The sequence below is a fragment of the Adiantum capillus-veneris genome, chromosome 24 (genome assembly GCF_014529385.1).
Source record: "Adiantum capillus-veneris isolate H3 chromosome 24, ASM1452938v2, whole genome shotgun sequence".
NCBI lineage: Eukaryota > Viridiplantae > Streptophyta > Polypodiopsida > Polypodiales > Pteridaceae > Adiantum > Adiantum capillus-veneris.
Genome location: NC_140954.1, coordinates 55,401,569 through 55,419,678, shown reverse-complemented (window position 1 = coordinate 55,419,678; position 18,110 = coordinate 55,401,569). Strand labels below are relative to the sequence as shown.

Here is an 18,110-nt window from a genome sequence, read left to right as displayed (position 1 = left end):
GTCATTCAATGCGTGGGAATACTGACTGTGAAGGGTCCTAGTACAGTTATGTTGCCGAAATCGGGCCGGAACAGTTGAAATTCAGCCAAGTTTGTGCGGGGCAGCTTGTAGGGAACCACAACGTTTATTCCCTCTTATAATCAATAAAGAAATACCGAAAGGGGCGCCTTAGTTAGGGACCAATCTGGTGTCGGTCTACTCATACAGGTGCAATCTAGCATCCTGTATCCCTCTCCCCTTTGTTGTGTCTTGAAAGTACAGGTAAAGTGGGCGACAAATTAAATGGGTGAAAGCAAATAAGGTTTAAGTCTAAAATCTACCGCCCTTTTTGAAAGTACAGGCCGGTTTCATGGTTCCATCACCGGGATTAAATCACTTTTTTCCATAGAAGTGAGCCTTGGTCAGGTTGGGTTTGAAGACACAGGGGATCATAGACCAGACACAGGAAATTGCAATTATGGCTGACAGACCAGATGATGTGACTGAAGAGGTTTCCTCTTCACAGGGTCAACAGACACATGAAGTGGGTGGGTCTTCAAGACCACCACAGACGGATGATGATATATTCAGGACCCAGTTGGCTACTGCTGTGGCTATGTTCACACAAGTAATGCAGAACCCGAGGTTTTTAGCCTTTCTGCAACCTCCTCTTCCGTCTTAGCAAGTTGGGTCACTGGATCATATTCAAAAGCCTGTTAAGGCTCAAGCACAGGTGATTCATACTGCACAGTCAATGGAAACACCTGTGGAGAACATGCAGTCTCCACAACCTGTACCTAAGGTGCAAGAACAGGTGGCTGAGATGCCAGTCTTTCAAGCTGTACCAGTTCAGTCAGCCACTTTTCAGCAGCCTATAGTTGGTTCTAATGGGCACGGAAGCAACCTACAGGCTATGCAACAGGTCTTCTCACCACCTTCAGTACACCCTGGCTATTTTGGAGGTGGATCGATATTCCAGAGCATGGCTTGTCATGCACTTGGAAATCAGTTTTACACGCCAGGAACAGTGTTCGGGGGTGCTCAAACGATGATGCCTAACCCCATGTATGGTGTCACGGGCATGCTACCAGGGTTTCAAAGCGCTCGGGGCCAATTTGGGATGCCACAGGCAAATTTTGGTATGGCTGGAATTACAAATCAGCAGCCAAATATGGCATTTCCAGGTCAACTTAATTGCGGTCAGGGAACACAAATGAACCCTAACAATGTTCCCATGTTTCAGTCACTTCCATATGACAATTTAACGCCGTTGGAGAGGCCAACTCCGTACAAAGAAGGTGGCAAAGGTGTGACATTCACGACCTTTACAGGGTTTGATGACAGGAAGAAGGCTCTCTCATTCCTCCAGCAGTTTGACAAGGCCTATGCAGGGGGAAACTTTACAGAGGCTTCAAAGGTCCGCAAGGCAGCCACTTTCTTGACAGGGAATGCGGGACAATGGTGGACAACTTTATTGCTTCAAGGGCAAGCTCCGTCCACATGGATTTACTTCAAGCAGATTTTTGTAGCAGCATGGTTATCTGATGACTTTGAAGCAGATGTCATGACAGAATGGCACCAGCTTAATGCTGCTACTTGCAAGAATCTGGATGATTACAATCGGAAGTTTTGGAAAGCTCTACTTCCAGTAACTTCCTATAGGTTTGTGCCATTGACAGAACCGATTGAAAAATACTGTTGTGGCCTACCCAAAGGATTGAGAAAATACTGCACGAAGACCAAAGTCACTACTTTGACGCAGCTCATCGAGGTAGCCAACACTGGCAATGGTTTGCTCAAGGGAGAAGATTGTGAATTCAATACTGGCATCAAGGACGGATCAGCCAAGAAAAATTCAGCGAAGAAGTATGTTCCCAAGGAGGTTCCTAAAGTGACTCAGGAGCCAGCCAACGCAGGGAAAGACAAAGCTACGGCTGAATCAGAAAAGGAACCAGCGAACAAATGGAAAAGACGGTTTCCTCGCAAGTCGGAAGAGCAAAAGAAGGTCCCGAGGTCAGAGAACAAATGCTTCATCTGTGAGCAGCCTGGCCACATTGCGTACAATTGTCCTACGAAGAAAAGGCCAGTTGATTCTGAAGACAAGGAGGACAAGAAAGGAAAGAAGCCCATGGTTGGTCTAATGCCAGATATGGTGGGCGACAAGCCAAATTCAGATGCAAGTGAGCTTTGCAGAGCATGGGGAAAGGTCAGGGATCAAACAATGCTTATTTTCTTTGATCCAGGTGCCAAAGCCAATTTCATTTCCCCAGAATTGGCTTCAAAGTTGGGAATCAGACCTGAAGAGATGGGGTATACAGCAGAGGCAGGTTTGGCATGTCCTGGCCATACAGAGGCTGTGACACCCATCATTGGAAAGTTGTGCCTACATATCCATTCCTATGTAGATGCTGAAGAATTTTACATCATGCCACTGGACGGATGTGATGTGTTGCTAGGTATTCCTTGGTTATTTCGTGTACAGGGAATCATGGATGCCTACAACAAAAAGATCACTGTACAGAGCAGGGGAAAGACTCACATTCTTGATGTAAAGCTTAAAGGGGAGTCTATTCCCACTGTATCAGCTTCTGCTATTACTTCTGTAATCAAAAGCATCTTTCTGCGTACTTGGTTTTTGCACGTGAAGTGTCAGATTGTGATGAATCAAATTTATCTGTGCTAGATAAAGAAAGGTCAATGTTTTTACAACAGTATAGTGACTGTTTTTCCGATTCATTACCGTCTCAATTACCGCCAGAGAGACCCGAGGACCATGCGATAGATTTGGTGCCAGGCAGTAGCCCACCAAATAAGGCTCCGTACAGGGTTAGTGCGGCTCAGCAGAAAGAGATAATGGGCCAAGTACAGGAGCTGTTAGAAATGGGGCTGATTCAGCCCAGTTCATCTCCATTCTGTTCTCCAGTGTTGTTGGTGCAGAAAAAGGATGGCTCATGGCGTATGTGCAACGACTACCGTGCACTGAACAAGAATACCATCAAGAATAGGTTCCCTATATCTAGAATCGATGATATTCTGGACAAATTAGGAGCAGTAGCTATGTTTAGCAGGATAGATCTAAAGAGTGGGTACCATCAGATCCGCATTAGATTAGAGGATGTGCACAAGACTGCTTTTAGAACGACGTTTGGCCTTTACGAATTTTTAGTGATGCCCTTTGGTCTCACAAATGCTCCTGCTACGTTCAATAGGATGATGGACAGAATTTTCCGTCCACACCAGCAGTTTGTTGGTACATTCTTTGATGACATGATAGTCTACTCAAAGAATGAAGAGGAGCATAGGCATCACTTGGCCATTGTGTTTGAAGAGCTACGCAGTCATAGGTTGCTTATCAATGCAAAGAAAAGTGAATTTTTTCTGGAAGAGATCCACTTTCTTGGACACATTGTCTCAAAGGATGGTGTCAGAATGGATCCTGCAAAAGTTGAAGCGATCAAGTCATGGCCAGATTTGAAGACGGTGCACGATGTCCGAAGTTTCTTGGGACTATGCTCCTATTACAGAAGGTTTATCCGAAATTTCGCTGAGATTGCTTCACCTTTACATGCTCTTCAAAAGAAGGCAGTCACCTCACAGAAAGAGATTTCAGCTTTTAATCTCTTAAAGGAAAAGATGACTTCAGATCCAGTCATTGTGTTGCCAGATCTTAGGAAGTCATTTGTGGTCCAGTGTGACGCCTGTGGTAGTAGCATTGGTGCAGTGCTAATGCAAGATGGCAGGGTAGTAGCCTATGACAACAGAATTTTGCAAGGGCCAGAGATGACCATGCAGGTCTATGAGAAAGAGTTACTGGCTGTGATTCATGCGCTCTTAAGTTGGAAACACTACTTGCTAGGTGCAGATTTCGTTGTCCAAACGGACCATCAGACCTTGCGATACTTCTTGACACAGACAAAGTTATCTGAGAAGCATATGCGATGGGCAAATATCTTGTCCATGTTCCATTTTCAGATTGTGCATGTGGAAGGCAAGAAGAACGTTGTGGCTGATGCCTTGTCAAGAAAGCCACAAATTTCAGCTGTGTCGATTCCTTATCATCATGCACTTGATGATATGAGGGAACAATATGAAAACGATGAAGATTTTGCAAGGGTCTTCGAGCAGCTAAGGCATGGACAACGTCATGAACACTATCTTCTCAAAGATGGGTTCATGATGATGCATGGCAGATTGTGTGTCACAAAGCCATTGCGACGCAAAGTTATGGAAGAAAGTCATGTCCCAATGTATGCAAGGCATCGTGGTATCGATGCTACAGTTAAAGCGGTTGAGACATTCTTCTACTTGCCTACATTGAGAAGAGATGTGGATGCCTTTGTGTGAGAATGCCTAATTTGCCAGAAGGTCAAGTTTGACAGGCAAAAGGCACCAGGGTTATTGCAACCACTACCTATTCTAGATAAACCATGGGAAAGTATTGCTATGGATTTTATCTTTGATCTTCCGAGAACGCAGACAGGAAACAGTGGTATTTGGACCATTATTTGCAGATTCAGCAAACAGGCTCATTTTATTCCTGTCAGGAAGAAGATAAAACCAAATCAGATGGCACGGTTGTTTATGAGCAATATTTTCAAGTATCATGGCATGCCACAGTCGATTGTTAGCGACCGTGATCCACGCATGACAAGTTTGTTCTGGAGAGGCTTGTTTGAGAATATGGGCACAACGCTCAAATTCTCTTCGTCATTTGATCCTCAAACAGATGGGCAGTCAGAAGAGGCAAATTCTACTGTCCTAGATCTGGTAAAGTGCTACGTGTCAGAGCATAAAGGAAAGTGGGAGCAGTATTTGCCATTGGTCGAGTATGCATACAATAATACAGTGCATTCATCAACTGGCAAGGCACCTTTTGAGATAGTTGAAGGTGGCAAGAAAGTTCCTCCCATACTGCATACAAAGAACAAGATATTTGAAGAAGATAAGTATGTTCAGGACATGGATGAAATGTACAAGAAGGTCAAAGTGGCCTTAGAAAAGACTCAGGCAAAGCAAAAGAAAGCAGCTGATCGTCACCGTCGTGAAGTAGTATATTCACTTGGTGATTGGGTGCTTCTATGCTTTGAAAAGGCAAGGTTAAAGAAGATGAAGGGCAAGGAAAGACTGTTTCCAAAGCTCAGCATGCGTTACTATGGGCCTTTTCAAGTGTGCGACATAATCAGTGATGTTGCATATAGGCTGAAATTGCCTGACAGTTGGAAGATTCACAATGCGTTTCATGTGAGTCTTCTCAGACCCTATGTGGGTGATGTGCCAGAGGATATGCCAACTGAAGATCGGCTGGAAGTCGAGGAACTTGACGAGATCTTGGGCCCAGAACAGATTTTGGCACATAAAGAAAGAAAAGTGAAAGGCAAGGTTACTAGGCATTACTAGGTGAAGTTCAGAAACTATCCACCAATGGATGCTAAGTGGATGGAAGAAGGTGAATTTGCAGAGTCACCAACTGTGTTATCACTTTACCTTGAAGCCTTCGATTTGCAACCTACCTTGACCCCTTGAGTTTCAAAGCTACATGGATTGTCAGTGTGACAATGGCTTCTGAAACAAAAGATGTACATGGTATTTAAAGTGAGCTCAAATGAAATACCTGTTACATGAATGTTAGAGCTGTACAGATTGCCAGTTTGGCAATTGCTCTTATGGAATGTCCAAAAGTTTGGTTAGTGCTATAGAAGTGAGTATTTCTTGTCAGTTTGTCAAGGATACAGTAATTGCTTCTATTAAAGGGTACATGTGTAACTGCATTCTTAAACTGTTGGTTTGGGTATGCTCGAAAGTGTTATTGGGCCCAATGTGTACTATAAGACAATGGCAAAATGTGTCGCTACCATTTTGTCATTGGAAAGTTAGTGACTCAAAGCAATGGCAGAGTGCGAAGCTACCACTATGTCATTGGGATAGGGTTCACACGCAGGCAATACATGTGTCGACGAGGTGTTGAATACACCAGGGTTGACAATGAGCATGTATGTGTCGTACTTGTGTCGACAGGTGTTGAATACATCAGTGTTGACTGTGAGCATGTACGACATAGATGCAAACGAGGACGTTTGAGATTTCAAGAGGGGGGTATGTCACTAGTGTGTGACTACTATCTATCCTTTTTGTTGATTTCTTTATTATTATTTATTTACTTTCACTTTTTGGAAACACCCCTGGGGAAATCTAACTACCCTGCATTGCATAGCTAGTGTGGAACTGTCCAGAGGGAGTCCAGGCCTGAGGGCAAGAGAGCACTAAGGTTGGACAAAGACTATGGTTAGCCAAAGTGGGGTCATTGACTAGCCAAAGTGAAATCCTTTGCTACAGAGGCTACATTTCAGTTCTGGGTGTGGCTACAGCGTACAAAGGGGGTCAAATGACCTAGAAAGATACAATGACAGCATCTCCTAAAATTTAGGGAACTGCTATTTTGGGACCTGAAAATGTGTTTGCGTCATTACCTCCGGAATGACAAGGGGAACATTTTCTTACTCTGCCGTGAAGTCAACTGGGCAACCGGTTGGGAGATTTTTAGGCGGCAACCCTGAAACGGGAAAATGCTTGTAAATGTGCCAAGTGGCACATTCTGGTGCACTTTCCTCATGCAAGAGAAGGTGGCGCTGAATTTTAAGCTGGGAGAGGCTCATTTTCAGATTTTGTCACAGGTTAAGAGCTATGGAGTGCTTGCTTTCCCTCCTATGTACAGTGCGGTGCTAGGAGTGATGCCCTGCACGTTACGCACTGCCCTCTCTCTCCCCTATGGCAGTATGTTATGCCCCACTAGTGGGCTTTTCAATTGACCAATGTACAGTTGTGTGGGTTCATGCGCGATTGCCGAGGCAAGAGCCTCTTGCACAAGTACTGGATTAGATAGCGGCTAATCCTCGGCAGGTACAGGTAAATTCGGAGAGGTTTCACGCAAGAAATCTCGTCCGATTCAAAGGGCAAGTAGCCCTACAGGTGCGGGAGCTGGAGGACTTGCTACGGATGCGACCGGCACGCAAAACGGAGCCCGAAACAGTAAATTACAGCCTGCTGTGTATTTTTGCAGGTTTAGGGTTTTGGCCCTAAATGGTCCCTAATACCCCCAGGAGGTTCGGGGACGCGAGGGGACCGCTGTACAGGTGATCTGGCGCATTTTCGGGGCTGAAAACAGAGAATTCAGCGTGCTGCAGATTCTCGCCAGGTTTTGCAAAGTGCCCGTATGCGTCGGGAAAGTCATTCAATGCGTGGGAATATTGACTGTGAAGGGTCCTAGTATGGTTATGCTGCCGAAATCGGGCCGGAACAGTTGAAATTCAGCCAAGTTTGTGCGGGGCAGCTTGTAGGGAACCACAACGTTTATTCCCTCTTTTAATCAATAAAGAAATACCGAAAGGGGCGCCTAAGTTTGGGGCCAATCTGGTGTCGGTCTACTCATACAGGTGCAATCTAGCAACCTGTATCCCTCTCCCCTTTGTTGTGTCTTGAAAGTACAGGTAAAGTGGAAAGTACAGGTAAAGTGGGCGACAAATTAAATGGGTGAAAGCAAATAAGGTTTAAGTCTAAAATCTACCGCCCTTTTTGAAAGTACAGGCCGGTTTCATATACTTAGCATATTCCATGCCAATCATAAGATTGGTCAAATTATCCATGATTTGACGACGAGGAATAAAACCATACTGAGTCTGATGAAGTCCTGTAAACAAATAGTCCTTGATGCGATGGACCAACATTTTAGCCAAAATCTTGTATATCACCGACATCGGAGTTATGGGCCGCCAATGAGAGAACTGCTCGCAAAGCGCTTGCTTGGGCAGCAACTTAAGCAAGCCCTCTTTCCATGAAAGTGGTAGATCCTGTTTTTCCCATGCCGCATTTATCATAAAGATGAGGGGTTGCTTAAGAGCATCCCAAAACGAGAGGAAAAATTCCACAGTAAGTCCGTCCCAACCAGGAGATCTCCACCGACCCAATGCAAGCAAGGCACCATGCAATTCAGCGACAGAGAAAGGATCCTCAACGCAGTGTGCCTCCTGCGAGGACAAGATCGGACGAACATAAGAAAGCAACAATTCACGTGCTCGACAAGCTGCTGAAGACGGCTGAGATGGAGCAGCAAACACGTTACGGTAATGTGAGACTATAACCTCAGCAAGTTCCCTCTTTGAAGAAGTCCAAGCACCTGAGGGAAGCATAACCCGCTTAATCGACTGTGAGACTCTCGAATGATGCAAATGCTTAAAAAATTTCTTCGAAGCACACCCCTTATCCATAAAGGCCTGTTGACGTGCACGCGTCTGCCACTTAGCAAGCTTCCTCTTATCATTTTGTTGAATACACACTTTAGCTTCACATAACTCCGTCATTTCTGAGTCAGACAATGGGCGGAAATCAGCCAATTGTTGTAATCGTTGACTAACCTGTTTTGCATCACCGACATTCTCCCGAATGCGTTGCATATGCTGCCTACGATAGTCAGAAATCACACTTTGTACTCTCATGACAAAACGATACCAAGCAGCATCCACATCAATATGCATATGAGCCAACAGCGGAGGAATAATATCGGCAACCATATGACGAAAAACTTCATGAGTAAGATAGGCATTATTAACATGCAACAAACGTTTCCTGTGAAGAGGCCGATCACAAATAGACTGTCCAAAATACAACGATAGCAAGAGGATAATGATCCGATAGCTGCAGAGCATAGTCTATCCTCATGTCACATACAAATTCTTCATACTGTTGCCCATTAAGCAAATACCAACGATCCAATCGTGCTCTATAAGAGGAGTGAGCAGCATGCTGAAAGGTGAAACCAGAGGCATCAGGATACAAAGAACACCATATATCAATCATTTGAGCAGAGGCAACAAAATGATCCCAGTTGTGTTTCTCTGCAAGCAGCATATGCAAATTTCCTGTGGTACTGTCAAGCAAACCAGGAGTATTATTGAAATCTCCACACAAAAATGCATTCGATGTCCATGGGCGAGAGGAGATTTCCCGCCACAAAGTAGCTCTTTGCCCACAGGCCGTATATGCATATGTACCTCCAAATTCATAAACTCGACCATTCAACAAACACTGTACAACCATCCACCGACCATGCGGATCATTGTATAACAGAACAGGCTGAAGCTCATGCCGAATCAGCATCAACACACCAGAGAAATCTTGCGAGCCAGCATACGCAATCCAATGCATTCGATGTCCATGGGCGAGAGGAGATTTCCCGCCACAAAGTAGCTCTTTGCCCACAGGCCGTATATGCATATGTACCTCCAAATTCATAAACTCGACCATTCAACAAACACTGTACAACCATCCACCGACCATGCGGATCATTGTATAAGAGAACAGGCTGAAGCTCATGCCGAATCAGCATCAACACAACAGAGAAATCTTGCGAGCCAGCATACGCAATCCAATATCCAGCAAAATAGGAGCATTGACCAGGAAACTCGTGCTGATTGTGCTCTTGCAATACAACCATGTCTGCTCTACATGTATGTACATAGTGCCAGGTCAGCCGCCATTTGTCAAGGTTGCATAACCCACGCACATTGTATGAGATGCATTTAATATGACTTTGCATTGGAAACATATGTACAAAAGCACAAGAATCAAAATCAAGTGGAGATGCCCATAGACATGACACGACACACACACACACACACACACACACACACACACACACACACACACACACACACGCACGCACGCACGCACGCGCACACACACACACACACACAAGATGAGCAGGAAAAACCCTGATTGGCTACTGTACAGGCTGAAGGCTAAGCGCTGTTGGCAAAGAAAATTTGCGCAGAGGCTGAGGGCAGCAGGCTGATCGTGCGCAGGCAGAGAAAATATTCGCACAGAAACTGAGAGCTGGCTGTTCGCGAGCGCGCGCGCGCGCACACACACACACACGAGATTAGGCTTTAGAAGATATATGCTACCAGCTGGCTCTATTTATTCATTTGTTTGCTACCCTTCTAGCAGTTTTTACCTTATTCTTTTATCATAAATATTTAAATTACATTACAATGATGTAATTTTTTTGTCTCGTAGGTCTTTTAGGCCTACTCCAGACCAAATAAACAACTTATTTCTCTTTCCCTTTCTGTGAACTAGTTTCTTACCTAATTTGTGTTCTTTCCTGATGCTGGATGTTTCTCAACTTCCATTCTAGGATTGTAATAATCCAAGTAAAAATTTTGAGTATTGCTTTCTGCTTGCCACCATCTTTGTGCAGATGTATATTCATACATTGAAGATGACACTGTGGAGGATCCTTGGCTTGCTCAACACTTGGCCCATTTTGGAATCGATTTTTCAGCATTAAAAAAGGTAATATGTCTAGCGTAGACAGCTATTTATGCACATTCGAAGACTGCCAAATTTGAAGGAGAATTAACACGTGGGTCGTTCTCCCTCTATGAATATGTGTCAACATGGGTTCCTGATGCTCTTTTATGGTTTTAAAGGTTTGGCACAAAACCAAGTTGGCAAGCTTCTAGAACTCCAAAGTTTAGTTTTTGGTGCGATATACGTAGGCTTTTTGCGAACTGTGTTGCCTCAATAGTGGCACTTGATCAATCATATGCTGTTCTCATATGCTCTTAAATATTAGTTATTTTGTCTATTGCCATTTTTTTTCCTACCAGTGCAAATATGGAAACTTCAACGTAAGGTTGCTCTATACTTGAGTTTTTTGGCAAACATGTGCATTAAATAGCTTTGCAGTCCATACCTGTATACATGCATTGGCCCAGAGTAATCACGTATATGTGGTCTTTGTTTCAATAAAGACCATCTGTTATGTACTACCAACTCCACAGATTCAAAGGCTTTGGCAGAGTCTCTACGCATTACAGCCTGCATGATTGCCAAAGGGTGCTCTCTATCTCCCGCCTAGTAGCATGGAGTCTGCTCTGAAGTCTCATGTATACAAGAAAGAGAGTGCTCTAAGCATAGGAAGTTAGTATTAGGAGTTCATCTCGTTCTCAACAGACTATATGTGTGCTCTCACATGGATGGTTTGTGTAGGCCCTTTCTAAGAAAGTTTAATGTCACCGAACAGAGGGAATCTCTTATGTACCACATACCGGAAGTCCTCATTTTTTTTGCTGACCTTTTCTGTGCGCTTGTATGGGCTGGCTTCTGTAAGGAGGTCCTCTGTTAGTATTTAGTTTGTTTCTTCAATCAGGGCTTTGACTATTTACGTATCTAAGAGCCAAAAAAAAGGTCAGGCACACAAAATAAATGGAATTTCTATGTCAAGCAGCTATGAACAGAGTGCATTTCTCATAGCAGCTTGTGTGTTTTGTTAACTGTTGCAATGCCTTTCCTTGAAGATGATTGATAGAAATGACCCTGCACAAAACTAGGGGCATAGATACCAAGAAATTCTTCCGTTTAAGGCAGGAATAATTTTAGACGACAAAATTTGATTTGTACAAATTTGACAGTCTTGTGTCCAATGTTCAAGGAAAGTTTGTCTCAGCTTACAATTACGCCGGTTACAAATTCAATAATTCGTTGAGAAGAGAAAAAAGGAAGTCTCCATCCTAAATAACAAAAAGCAGTGAAAAAATAGAGAAAAGTAACTCACTTTTTGAGGTTTCTTTTAGAAAACAAATAGTGGAATTGAGTCCACAAAAATATGATATTTTGCAAGCATTGCTCGTTTCATGTCAATTACCCTGTATGCCAGTTTATAAAGATATACTGCTTTTTCATCTCCAGTTCTTTAGTCTAAATCGTCATCTGCAAAACTCCAATAGTAGTCCTAGTCAGGTCAGAATAACTTGATACTGGAAATGTATCCAGAAATTTTAGTCGTAATAGTTGACTCGGTAAGCAATTTTGACCGTAATAAGAACTCTTTAGCTTGAGGTTTGTTCTGAATGGATTTTTTCATCAGCAAAGCCTGAGTTTAATTAAGGAGCAGCTAATGTCAATAGACTTGAACAGAGTAGCATCTGAGTAATGCAGACATCAAGAACATCAAAGAGCGAATCTCTTTTGCATTGGGGCTATACCCTAGGGTGTTTTCTAAAATCATGAATTTTTAATTTCAACCCTTGAAAAATGGTCACACACATGGCACTGTATTGTCATCTGATGGGAGGCATGTCCAAGTGGCAGTTCTGTAGCAGAATGTTGTTGAGGCTCAAAGAAGAGCTTTTCGTTTTGAGGTAGTTATGTATGCAAAGCCTTGAGGGCACGTTAGTGTGTCTGAACTTACGGATTACCTGCTTGATATGCTTGATATGCTTTTAACTTGAACCTTACAGAGAATGTGTATGCCACTTACGGATTACCTGCTTGATTTGCTTTTGACTTGAACCTTACAGAGAAAATGTATGCCACTTCATAGAGATGAGGCTGCCCCAAATTTCGTTTTTGATGTATTCTGATGGATAATTGGATTTGCCAGACCGAGATGACCACTGCTGAAAGGGAACTAGACCAGAATGTCAATTTTGATTGGAACCGTATTCAAGAAAGTGGAAAGGATTTAGAGCCAGTAAATGGGCCTGGCTATACCGGGCTTGTGAACCTTGGGAACAGGTTTTTGTCCTTGTTTGTTAAGGTTTCTCTATTGACGCCTGTTATATGGGGATTTTCTTGCTTTCTATTGCAATTGGTAGTTGCTGAAGGCTCGTCTCCTACTAATGTTTGGCTTGTGCTTCTTTGTCAGTTGTTACCTTGCCTCAGTTATGCAAGTTGTTTTTTCGACTGAAAATTTCCAGCGACGGTACAGTCTTAGCTTTCTAAACATTTTACTAACTGAAAGGAGGGAAGCGAGTCAGCATTAAATATGGGGACTTAGTAATTCTGTGTGGCAGATACTTTGCAAATATTTCACTCAAGGAAGCTTTTGATAGAGCCCCTGCTGATCCAACAGTAGATTTGAACACTCAATTGTATGCTGCCGGAGACCTTGCCTATTTGATGTTTCTGCTTATATTTCTGTTCATGTGCTCTCTGCTAATGAGGGGTTGTTTTTCCCCAGGACAAAGCTGGCTCATGGGTTGCTGTCTGGAAAGTACTCTGCATCTGTTGGAAGAAGGGTACTTGGACTCTTATTGAGAAAGTTTGGCTATTTTGAGTTTCATACTAGCTGATTCGTAATATTCTAGGCTCTTGTTTTCCAGGTCGATGAGGCAGATTCTGCACTACCTGAAGTGGTAAATCTCTTTTGCAACCTTTTGGAGAGAAGATCGCACTGGTGTCTGTGCTCATGTTACCTTTGTCCAGTTTCTTTTTTCTTTGTTTTGTTCCCTCTTTTTTCTATTTCCTCATTACATGCTGTTTGTTTTGTTCTTTTATGTCCGCATTACTTGCCAATACTGTGGTTATTGTTTAATTCTGAAAATCTTTGGGCCTTTCTTCTGAGCAGGCTCTGTTTCTAAGATGTTTACCTATTCATCCTTCTTGTTCTTCTTCTTTTTTGGGGGAGGGGGTGGAGGGGATGGAGGAAACACTCTATAGTGACGCTTTGCAAGTTTCGTTTTTGATGATACAGTGCGGTGCAATATCTAGTTTACGAATGTTATGCACTAAGAAAACATGCTCTTATGTGTGATGCTTTATTTTAGGAGCAAAATGGTATCCCACCTGCTATGTTGAAATCGTTGATTGGAATGGGACATCCAGAGTTTAGCAGTTCACGTCAGCAGGTACATGTTCTTATTACCCATTTTATTTTTTTAATGTCAGCAGGTAAAAGTTCTTAATCCCGCTTCATTTTTTTAAACATTAGGGTATTGTAAGGTCACGATTGGTTGTTGACGAGGAAGAATGTAGAAGAAGAGGACGAGAACAGAGATTTTAACGCTGTCCGTAGATGAATGGATAGTTGCACATCAAAAAACTTGTGAATGTCTGTGAGAAAATGAGGTAGATTGTGCCGTGTTGGAAATTGCTAAATTTATGTAGAACGACAAAGGAATTTGATTTTTATAACTAGAGGTATTTTTGGTAGAGGAAAGGTAAACACATAAAGAGTCCACATAATTAAAATAATAGACATCTACACGCGCACACACAGAGGGTGTCCTTGGCAGTACCTTTGACAAATCTTTGCAATGCAATTTATCAAAGTCCCAAAAGAAATCACTTACCATATTGTATATTATTGATACATCTTTGAAAGAAGAACCTAAAAATACAAATTCCGACAAGTCGACACAAACTGCAAAAGTTTTACCGTTCTCCAATTTTTCTTTAGTACCAATAAGGTGAAAAACAATTGGTCCTTTTATATATTCTATGAAGCACGTTTTCCTTGTCCTGAAACAAGACCATTCAAAACCTCGAAACGGCCGAAACCACAAAACGTTTCATGACATCCTGCCTCAGCCTGAAACTTATTGTAATCTTTCAGGCATAAGCAAAGGCACAGGTCAAGCATTTGTAAAACGAATCAATCATACGCCCTAAGTTTAATGTTCAAGTACAAAATGCTTGAGGAGACCAGAAGTTGACTGTCAATTGGATGCTATAGGATTCTTGATTCAGATTTTTCTGTCTTTGAAGACTGAATATGCTCATTCAGCTGAAGACGGATTCAAACCAAGATAGTGTTTCTGTTTCTCTCAGGATGCATTAGAGTATTTTCAGCATGTTCTTGATCAAGTCGAGCGTTGCCACACAAGCAATGCACCACAGGATCCCTCCCGTTGTTTCAAGTACTATGTGGAAGAGAGAATTGCATGCTCTTCTTCTGGCAAAGTCAAGTATAATAAGCGAGCAGACAATGTGCTCTCACTCAACATACCTTTACAAGCTGCTGTAAATAAAGGTATCCTGTTTTGAATTTTTAAATGATTGCAATGTTGTTGACAGTGAAACTAAAACTATTTTGTAGAACGGTGAACCTATACAACACTGATCCAAAATAGCATTCAGAATTTTGATTATTGAATTTAAAGCTGATGCTGCTATGCTAATAATACAGAATTGTGCATTTCTGGATCACTGGCTGACATTTGTGATGGTTTCTTTGCAGATGAGGTGTCTAACTACCTTAGAAAGAAAGCGGAAAGGGAAGCATCCGGGGAGAAAGTGTGAGTTCCATGGATCTAGATAGCTCTCTGTTTCTAAGAAATCATTTAACCATCATGGCTTGTGGGGTTTCAGTTTGGATAAAGAGATAGTTAGACCCAGGGTGCCTCTGTCTGCTTGCTTGGAAAGCTTTGCAGCTGCTGAGCAGGTCCCAGACTTCTATAGTAGTGCAATCAATGGCAGGACTGTGGCCCTCAAGTGAGTAAAGCAAGGGATAGTGTTTCTGCATCTTTGTTTCATTTTCTCCGTATTTTTTTATTGTTGTGTATACTCACAGAAGCTCAAAGCTGGCATCTTTTCCCGAATATTTGGTGCTGCACATGCGCAAGTTTGTGATGGAAGCTGGATGGGTCCCTAAGAAGCTTGGTATGCCTATGCTGTTTGTGCACATAAATTGCGCTGTTTTGAATGAGTTTGGAAAAGATTGTATTAAAATGTTTCTTTTGCAATCTAGATGTTTTTGTTGATGTACCTGACATCTTGGACATAAATTTCCTCAGAAGCCAGGGGTTGCAACCCAATGAAGAGCTCCTACCGGAGTCAACAGGTGTTGTTTTCTAGCAAAGGATACCTTGCATCAAGTTGGCTATTAAAGGGATATTTTGAAATAAATTTTTTTGGTTTATGCAGATGATGGTCCTCAGGTTGGTCCAGTTGCTGATGAATTGATTGTGTCTCAACTCATGGACATGGGTTTTCCTCGTGTACGGTGTGAGAAGGCTGCTATAAATACCTCAAATACAGGCTTAGATCCTGCCATGCAGTGGCTTTTGTCCCATATGGACGATCCAGGTATCGGGCTACCTTCCAGGATTATCATGTTAGCCATTTATCAGCACATCAAATAGTTCTCTGCACCAAGTTCATTAATGGAGTGTGATTTGCTATCAGATATTGATGCCCCAATAGCCGTTGCAAGCAAGAAAGGCGCTGGACCTGCAAGTGTGGCTGTTAATCAGGAACATGTGGAGACCCTGGTTTCATTTGGATTTCAGGCTGATCAGGCACGAAGAGCTTTGAGAGAAACAGTGAGTCCGCTGGCTTGTGTGTGCTCTTTTAGTTAGCCCACATTCGATCCTTGTTTATTTTTTATGCTGGTCTTTGTTTCATAGGGTGGTGATGTAGAACGGGCAGCTGAATGGATATTTACGCATCCGGATGAGATGAGTGCGATGGATGTTGATGCAGATAACTCGAATGTGCCTAGCACTGGCCCACAGGAATTGTTCCCTGATGGAAGAGGAGGTGAATTTTATTCTCCTTGTCGTTAATTTATATCACAGGTGACCTGTAATTTATTTTTTCCCACTTGTCATCCTATGTCAGAGTACAAGCTTCTGGGATTTGTAAGCCACATGGGGAGCTCGACCCAGTGTGGACACTACGTTGCGCATATCTACAAGGAAGGAAGATGGGTTATCTACAATGATGCTAAGGTTGCAGCCTCAGGAGACCCGCCCAAGGACATGGGTTATCTATATTTTTACCAAAGATTGTCCTAGATAACCAACTATACAAGCTATCCCTTTGTAGATACAAAATCACAAAGCTTGCTCAATTGCATTGTTCCCTAAACACTTCAATGTTAGTGGATAAAGTGCAAATCGAATTTTGCTAAAAAGGTTTTGTGCCAGTGTTAAAAAGAAAGTGATAAGAGAGAACGTTACAGAGGAACAGGAGCAGGTAGTTGCTTTGGAAATTTCTACAGCATATGTGGTGAATTCCATTTGAATGATTTCTCAAACTTGTTAGGGGTTCACAAAGAGTGGTCGCACTCTTAAGCGTTACAGAGGAACAGTAACAACCAGTTTGCTTTCCAAATTCCCTTTACAGTGGATTTGGTGAATGCCATACGGTTGCTCAAGGCATATGCCAGCGATCCTGGCAATTTAATTCTCGTTTTGTCTTAGAAATTCGGTCACCTTTTGTTTCCTTGATTCATTATAAGTCTTTCTCTCATTTTTAGTCAAGCTAAATCATCTTACAACTCTGATTCAATTGCTCAACTAAGCCATACACAGCTCAGATACGAGCTCACTACCACTTCTGTCGCCCGCCATCCCCCTCTCTTCCCCTTTTCCCTTTCCCCCTTCCCCTTCTCCTTTTTATGATTGCTCTGTCTCCCAAGTATGCCTTGCCCTTCGCTTTCACCCATAAACACTTCATGCAGCTTGAGGATTGGAAATTGCCGCCCTATGGTTGCAATAGCAAACTTGGATGGAGGATGCCTCACATGGACTCTGATGCAGCCCCATTGGAGGCCAACACTGCTTTTTTTGGTCGTTAGGAGAGAACAAGCTTAGCAACGGGGATTGACAGGTGACGGGTAACCTTAATCATATGCAGGATTTTTGGCATGCTCCAGCAGAGGGGATGTTTGGGCAACCTTAGTCATTTGTAGGACTGTTGGCATGCTCCAGCAGAGAGCATGTTTTGGAGATGTGGCTACAGACTCCTTTGTTGGCTTCTCCTGTCCTTCGTGTGGGAGAACTCTACAGAGCCCATTGATAGTGTTGAGTGCATTTTCTCAGCCAGACCTGCTAAAGACTTTCTGGCTTCTAGCACGATTCTGCCTGTCAGTCTCAGATGGCTCCAATCTGTGACAATTGCCTGTTTGCCGATCCGCTGTGCATCTTATTGTTTGTTGTTTACGAGGATTCTTGGCCAAGGTGAGAGGCATGGTGGGCTGACCATGGGCTTTGGTTCAGCAGTTTTCTTGTCACACTGTAATATCTCTTCCTCGCAATTGGTCAAACAATAGCTAGTCCCTGTCCAAGGCACTTGCAAAGATTGTGCACCTTGTTGCTGCAACAACCCTAGCTTTCTTAAGTTTCCCGTGAGGATTTTCTTTGTGGTATGTTCAGTGGCTAGAACTGCAACCTGGCCTGATGGAGGATGCATAGAAATTTTGATGATCTAGGAGCACCACGGATGCGAGAGCCGCATCTGGCATTGCAGTCTTTTACTTTGACAGTCGCTATGAATCTTTTTGGTGGGCTGGTATTGGCACTAGAAGATCATGTATATCATTTGTGGGTTTATGATGGAATGCTATTATG

At 42.9% G+C, this 18,110-nt stretch overlaps 1 protein-coding gene across 1 annotated transcript in view; it reads left to right on the top strand.

Annotated features, from left to right (window-relative positions):
- UBP14 (ubiquitin-specific protease 14) overlaps positions 1-16,795 on the top strand; it is a 43,161-nt gene extending 26,366 nt beyond the window's left edge. The window contains exons 5-20 of the mRNA XM_086498203.1: positions 10,232-10,326; positions 12,419-12,552; positions 12,683-12,739; positions 12,831-12,908; positions 12,998-13,055; positions 13,140-13,172; positions 13,584-13,664; positions 14,587-14,788; positions 14,996-15,053; positions 15,127-15,249; positions 15,329-15,417; positions 15,506-15,598; positions 15,682-15,843; positions 15,943-16,079; positions 16,164-16,296; positions 16,378-16,795. Of these exons, the coding sequence (XP_086354329.1) occupies positions 10,232-10,326; positions 12,419-12,552; positions 12,683-12,739; positions 12,831-12,908; positions 12,998-13,055; positions 13,140-13,172; positions 13,584-13,664; positions 14,587-14,788; positions 14,996-15,053; positions 15,127-15,249; positions 15,329-15,417; positions 15,506-15,598; positions 15,682-15,843; positions 15,943-16,079; positions 16,164-16,296; positions 16,378-16,553 (1,709 nt within the window). The 3' untranslated portion in view covers positions 16,554-16,795. The remainder of the gene's footprint in view (positions 1-10,231; positions 10,327-12,418; positions 12,553-12,682; positions 12,740-12,830; positions 12,909-12,997; positions 13,056-13,139; positions 13,173-13,583; positions 13,665-14,586; positions 14,789-14,995; positions 15,054-15,126; positions 15,250-15,328; positions 15,418-15,505; positions 15,599-15,681; positions 15,844-15,942; positions 16,080-16,163; positions 16,297-16,377) is intronic.
- Positions 16,796-18,110: the final 1,315 nt, after the last annotated feature.